Source organism: Morone saxatilis, unplaced genomic scaffold (assembly GCF_004916995.1).
Source record: "Morone saxatilis isolate NCDOM2014 unplaced genomic scaffold, NCSU_SB_2.0 Contig7, whole genome shotgun sequence".
Classification (NCBI taxonomy): Eukaryota; Metazoa; Chordata; class Actinopteri; family Moronidae; genus Morone; species Morone saxatilis.
The window spans coordinates 11,320,041-11,327,326 of NW_023340246.1; the positions used below are offsets into that span (position 1 = coordinate 11,320,041).

General features: G+C 38.7%; 2 protein-coding genes across 2 annotated transcripts in view; both read left to right on the top strand.

The window, feature by feature from the left end:
* Positions 1 to 7,286, top strand: part of acss1 (acyl-CoA synthetase short chain family member 1) — a 27,443-nt gene that overhangs the window by 9,204 nt on the left and 10,953 nt on the right. The gene's annotated exons all lie outside the window — the stretch shown is intronic.
* The window catches only part of LOC118340523 (visual system homeobox 2-like), a 3,937-nt gene continuing 1,083 nt past the window's right edge, over positions 4,433 to 7,286 (top strand). The window contains exons 1-3 of the mRNA XM_035678550.1: positions 4,433 to 4,892; positions 5,507 to 5,597; positions 6,215 to 6,338. Of these exons, the coding sequence (XP_035534443.1) occupies positions 4,463 to 4,892; positions 5,507 to 5,597; positions 6,215 to 6,338 (645 nt within the window). The 5' untranslated portion in view covers positions 4,433 to 4,462. The remainder of the gene's footprint in view (positions 4,893 to 5,506; positions 5,598 to 6,214; positions 6,339 to 7,286) is intronic.

Sequence of the window (7,286 nt, forward strand, 5' to 3'; positions counted from 1 at the left end):
CGGGGTGGACAGGGCGGCTTTGGCGTACTGTCCGCTTTTGACGCTTTTGGTCTGAACGTACAGTAAGTAGCAAGGCTAAGTCCCCACTCCCCCACCAAAGTTTTTTTATTTTTATGGTTTAAAATTTTTAAATGTTTGGGTATGTTTGTAACATAAACAAAGCAGATGGAAATATTACTTCTTTTGTTTTACTGCTTTATACTTGAATTGTTGTCTACTCGAGAAAATGGCACCGTGGCTTCTCTGCTGTGGTGTCAGTCTACACTGTGTGTGTGTGTGTGTGTGTGTGGAGCTGAGCCCTGCCCATGGTTCAGACTTTCAGGTCTGAAAATTGGCATCATTTATTTCAGTTGCTGGTGCAGAGCTGTTGTGTTTTCTTTGTGCAAAGACATTGTTGCTGTATTTTTAATATAGCTGACAGAAAGATGCTTTGGTGAGAACAAAAATGAAAACGACTTGTCACATAACCACAAAACAGGTGGCAAAAACAAAATAAACTATATTTAAACAAATAAACCTTTATCTATAAAATGATAACAGTATCAGTGTTTGAGCCAAGCCCGCAGGAAGAGCGCCAGGCTTTGAAGCCAATTTCACATAGTAGCCAAACCATGTAATTACAGCAGTGGTGTCCATAATGTGATGCACACTGGCCCAAAAAGATGTTTTCCCATAAGGTTACAATGTGAAAGAAGTGGCTGTAAAACGGTGGATACGTTTTTTACACAATCAGAATTTGATCCATTCAGTTCAATAACATTCAACAAATAAATCATTTTACCCCCATTCAAGTTAATGGAGGGCCAGCGGAAGTCTCTAGTGCCCATGTGCCGTTGTGGCCCACCTGCACAGATTATGCAGGACCGTGACACATTTTAAAGGACCAGTGTGTAGGATTTAGTAGCTTCTAGTGGTGAAATTTTGCAACTAACTGAACACCGCTTGCGTCTAAATTTGACAACCTGGGAATGAGAATGGGCTGAAAAGAAAGAAAATCATGAAAGGCCGTATCTACAGCCAGTGTTTGGTTTGTCCCTTCTGGGCTGCTGTAGAAACATGGCGGACTCCGTGGAAGACAATCCGCAGCATCTGTAGAAAAAAAGGTGATTAAATGAACACCTACCTATGGACACTGGACCTTCAAAGAAAATGTATACAGCAAAATGAAAGAAAAATCTGATTCGACCAGTAAATCAGAATTGAGTGCTAAGGATTGTAGTGTGAAAATATTATATGTTTTGTATACACTTATTGTAGTGTATTACAGTAAAGTGGAGCGATCAACACCCATTTACTTCACCAGGACTGTAACACTGACATTTATTTTAATCAATATTTTACTTGAAATCAACCTTGAAGAACTTAATAATTCATATATATCTGAATGATGAATTTATTTAGTTGATAATCAGTGATAATAGTTGCGATACTGAAAGTACATTTTTCATTATACTAACCAATAAAAGAATACCCAATTGATTACATTAACTACACATATTAAATATAACAGGATAATACAATTTCCAGAAATTTAGTTTAGTTGCTAGTACGTGGGATGTGTTGACTGAAACTATTTTAAACAATTTATGAAAATTTGATATTAGAAAATAAAGAAAAAAACATTTATAGCTGAATAACCAAATGTGACATTTATGAAGCATAGAACCAACAATTGTATACTCAAACAGGGATTAAATTAACGTTTTTACACAAGAATTGAAATAAAAAAAGGAATAAAAGCCTGTCAGTAGGTCCTATTATAATTTTTAATTCCTTTGCAGCAAATATCTCAATCACAGTAATTAATATTCACATCTTCCTGTGGATCATTTCATTGTGCCCTCTTCTCTCCGTGCTGAGCTCAGATTCTGTGTCTTTCTGATCACAGAGAACTGTCTAATAATACAGTGATGAACCTTGAACTCAGGTGATTTGTGTGCAGAGGCAGAGAGATGATGTGATGCTTATTGTGATGCAAAAATGTGTTTCTAGCCGCATCCTGATGTAAGTGGAAGGATGTGATTCATGGACATCACCCTGCACGTGTGTATAATGCAGAAACCTCATTAGCATAGCTATTGGTGTGGCATTGATCTCTTCATTCACCTCTAATGAAATGTCTCTCTAATAGCTTCTCATGAGATGCTGAAGGTAATTTAAGTCGTTTCACTCCTCTTTCTTTCACCCTGGAGTTCTTTTTCCTCTGTTTGTTTTTGAAACAAATAAGTGACACTTCTTTCTTTTTATTTTACATCTTTCCATCCCAGTGAATAAAGGCTAAATCATTTACTAAAGCAATATCTAAGAAACAAACATAAGTGCCAGTAAAAACTCCTTTAGTAAAACAATAAAACATCCTTATTTGTATTTTATCCCCCCTTATATTGAGGCCTGTAGTGTCTTTGGCTGCAGGGAAATGGAGTTGCAGTGTTACACAACCGGGGTGATGCCACATCTCTTGATCACATCTCAGATTACAAACCAGCACTAAATCTGTGGTGGGTTTGACCGCCACTGACAGCCTGACGCACTGCTGCCAAACAGTCCCACCGGAACCACCGAGTTATTTATTTATTCACCGCCACATGTCCCATTCATAGCGACTGTTATCTCCGCTTCCATCGTGCGCGTCCACTCATCTCCATAAACTCTCCTCTGCGTAATTATCCAGTCCAGATGTCCGAAAAGTGTGCCGCAAATTGTCTCCGAACGATTGAAACTGCGCAATAATTGAATAATAGCTGATTAGAGAGGATTAAGGTTTGTGGAAACAGGGGGAATACGAGAGTATTTTCACTTCATTTCACAATTGAGTGGGTTTGAATTTGAGCTGCAGGTTCATACTGTGATAAATGAGTGCGGAGGGAGAAGCTGCGGATGATTTCCCCTGACATCCCAAATGTCTTCGCTTTTACTTTCAAAATCGGATTTATGCGCAGAAACATTGTGCAACGCTTTCACACGGTGTCACAGCTTTTTGAGTTTGATATCAGACCTCAAACAACAACAACAACAAAAAAAAGGACCTCAGGAGGTAAATAAATCTGTTGTATTGCACTCTGTTTGTCTCGTATTTAATTGCCACCCCGGTGTGCCCTAAATACCCTGAACTGGGATATTGTATTGTATTCTTCCTCATGCGACCCGTCAGATAATACAAAAAACGCGTAATAACCAATCAACAGATGAGCAGACTGCCACCAAAGACAAAACCTTTATAGTGCGCAAACCTAATTAGAATAATGCAAATGAGTGTGGGTTATATGGGACGTTAGGGCTCCAGTCTGGTAACGGATCAATCAGTTTGTTGTCTCTAATAAGAAGCTGAATTGATTAATTAACTGATTGAGAAATTGGCTCATGTGGGTTTATGAGTGTTTCTTTTAATTTGACCAAAGGAAATCTTTTTTAACGGTTTAGCCTTAATTGTTGTAGGCATGTTGGAGAATATGAAAACAGGCCTTCAGAAAAACTGAGTTACTGAACTGCACTGAGGTGTAATCAGATTACTCGTATTTTTAACCACATGCTGCCTTTTACTGTCATAATAGAGACATTTTGTGGTGACGCTATTTTTAAGGGCAGAAATAATAAATGAAACTGCTTATTTTTTCTTTTTTTTCCTTATATATATATTTCTTTTTAATGTCTTTTTAATAGTTATATATATATAAGTATAAAAAACAACTTTATTTTCATAAAATAAGTAGTTTTCATATTAAAATGGGTTTACACTTACATCATTGTAATTATATAGGATAAATAGGCTTAAATAGGCTACAGTATTAACCTTTAGAGGACAGCAGCTTTAGGGAGATTCAATTTGAGTTTTATCTCCAGACTATTTTTTGGTTCTTCCCTACTAAATTTCAACCTCAATGAGAATAAACGAGCTGCAAATTGAGCTGATTTTCTTCTACTTGAGGGATTTATCCGGTTGATTGGATCAAATGATCAGCCACAGAAACAGGAAGAGTTACAGTGAAAGTGCTTCTTAAAAAAAATTACTTTAAAAGCACTCTCACCTCATTTGACCCAAACAGTCAGTAAAGTTCTCCTCCAGTGATATGAACTGTAATATTAATGTGAGTTTCTCAAAGTGAAGATCACTATAAACTAATAGTGGTCACCAGCTGGAAGTGATGATGCCACTTACAGACAATCCACCCACATCTTCAGCAATTTCTTGGCAAAGTGCAAATATTCCAGTTATTCTGTCACATTTAATTGCCATTAATGATGTAATCCACTAGAATAAAGCTCCACGGAGCTGATGCAAACTTCAGTGTGGAATGTCTCCCCTCTTGTGATTGGCTGCCGCCTGTTGCCTGCTGGATAAAAAGCGCAGCAGAGAGGCGGGCTGGGAGATAAAGAAGGAGCATCACAGAGCTCATTGCACCAGGGACTCTGGCTTTTTGTTGTTGGAGGGAGTAGAAAACAAAAAAAGTGGAACCACATCGCCATGACAGGGAAGGAGGGAGTTGTGCTTTCAGACACTGAGAATAAGCAGAAATCAGCCTCACAAACCAGCGTGAACCACGGGGGGTCCCAGCAGCCGCCTCCAGTCTGGAAGATGGCCCCCACGGTGCACCGGCGCACCGGCTTCGGGATCCAGGAGCTGCTCGGCCTCAACAAGGAGCCGCCGGCGGCACCGAGGCGGCCGCTGGAGACTCTGCCGCACAGGGCGCACATCCTGGCCGCCAGGTCGGCCCTCGGACACGGAGGTCTCGGGGTCGGTATGGGTTTGCTGGGACCAGAGGGAATACACTCGTTTTACAGCCAACCTGCCTTCCTGGAGGTGCTGTCAGAGGCGCAAAATGTGCACCTGCAGCCGCTGCACAGAGCGGCGCACATGGACTCACAGAGGGACGCGCAGCACTCCGCCAGCTCCGGTGAGTGTTTGAACTCTGGAAACGTGAACTGAGATGAGAAGAATTGTTGAATGTTTCACATTATATTGTAATAACATTTATACAGATTTCTAGCTCGTGTAGGCCTATTTACTGTGAACGAGCAAAAATGAGTGGACGGCCGAAATGTGTTGCACAAAATGACACAGATATAACAAATTAGTGTCGCGGCCTGTGGTCGAATAATAATGATGTTAGAGACTGAAAGTTTAATGGATTTGGAAGAAATGGTGTTAGAATATTGTTTTCTTTTTAAATGCAACTATAAGCTTTTTTTCCAAAACGGGGAAAATATTGTAGAAAATGTGCCGAGGCCTTACTAAAATGTATTTTTCACACTTAATTGAGTCAGTTTTATAAATAAGTTTTTATCATATTTTCTTTCATTTGGGAGAAATGCGCTGAATTAATACGCAGAAATTACCAGGAAACATTTTACAATTAGAAAACGGACATTTGGTTTTGAAAAGTAGAAATAACATTTTCTACCATTTTACACCGATAGCCTATAAATTATATATACATGTATTATTATTATTATTATTATTATTATTGTTGTTGTTATTAATTGCAGTGTTCACTGTGTTTCCTTACAGACTCTGATGATGTGAGTCTTTCGTCCGGCGATCAAAAGTTCTCAAAATCCTCCATGAACCAGAGCAAGAAGAGAAAGAAAAGACGACACAGGTAAAAGAAAAACTAAACAAATGGAAGAATAGATTATTGAATAATTTGGTTGTTTTTTATTTTCCGTGTGGCATTTATTAGGGATTTATATGGAAGCTATTACCAATGTGGGCTGCTTTCGTTTGGTGTCATCAGTGATAAAACCCCAAAGCAAAAATCATTATTTAATTCGATGAAATAACAACTGTGTTTGATGCTTTTATATATATATATATATATATATATATATAAATGTAATCATCCTAGATTTTTTTTACAGAAATAGACCATCGTGATTTTCTCTGTGCTGTCTTTGAACTTCATTGTTTCTATAGCCTATTTTTCGTTAAGAATAATTACAATTGTGTTTCATGTTTCATTTTTCTTTCTGTATTCCTTAAAGAAAGCATAGTAAATTTTTTTGACAGTCCTATTTCTTAATTTATTGCTAATTCTAAAAAATATTTTTCCATTTTACAAGATCTTGGATTTGAGTGCTAAGAATGAAATTCGTTTTTTTTCTCTATTTTAGTAAATTTCAGTTTTAGCCTGATTTAAATAACATGAAAATATGAAATGCATTAATGAAGAAATTCAAATTATAAATGAGTGTTTATTCTCTCTTGTTTTGTCTGCAGAACCATTTTCACTTCCTATCAGCTGGAGGAGCTGGAGAAAGCTTTTAATGAAGCTCACTATCCAGACGTATACGCCCGAGAAATGCTCTCCATGAAGACCGAGCTACCAGAGGACAGAATACAGGTGTGTTACTGTGTGTTTGTCTGTACAGGATGTAGACATGTAGTGCATGAATACTGTTATTACCTTTCATTTCAAATCCTTAAGATATAATCATTTTGGGGGGAAAAACACACAAAAAAACCTTTTAAAAAGTGTGTATTCAGTCAAATAATTAGGATATTCCTGCAATGGAAGCTTCTTTAACATTGAAGTTAGAATTATTTGTAGTCAATACCAGAAAGGAAGGTGATGAAGGTGCATATAAAAAGAGAATAAACAAGGAAATACTCAGACAGACAGAGAGGCAGAGCCCCAGTGAGCTGCTCCATCGTCATCCTCACAAAGCCTTCTGCTTTCACATTAGCAGCCAATTCACCCTCTCAGTGTAATTAGTTAATTGAGGAGAACTTATCACCTCTTTCCCTGCGAGAGACGGGCCGCAGCCCTGAAATGAAATGATAACTACATAGAAATTAATTAGCGCAGGTCAGCTGCTGAGCAGAGGCCTCTGCCTGGCTGCTATGAGCATTTTAATTTCCCGTGATATTTGAGCGCCTGTCTCCCATCGATCGGGCCTGGAAATTAACTTATTTTTCAATCAGCCTCTTCGCCCCCGAGGTCACCTCTCTCAGGAAACACTTGACACACACACACGCTGTTGTGCACACTCACACCGTCGCTGTCAAAAAGCATGATTGCTCATCTGAGGCCCATCTTTTTATGAGATGGAGGTTATCATCAGATCTACCTGAATAGCTTTGCGGGCTCGGCTTTGATCGTTTTTAATTCCAGGTCTGCGAAACACACACACACATGCACGCACACACACACGCACACGCCATTCCCTACAATCTCATCGCGCCTCCTCGGCCATTTTAGGATGCTCATTTTTTCTCTGTTTTCCTCATCCATATTCACAAACCTGCTGAGGCTATTACAGGGTCTGGCTTGGTGGAAATCAATTTAGGC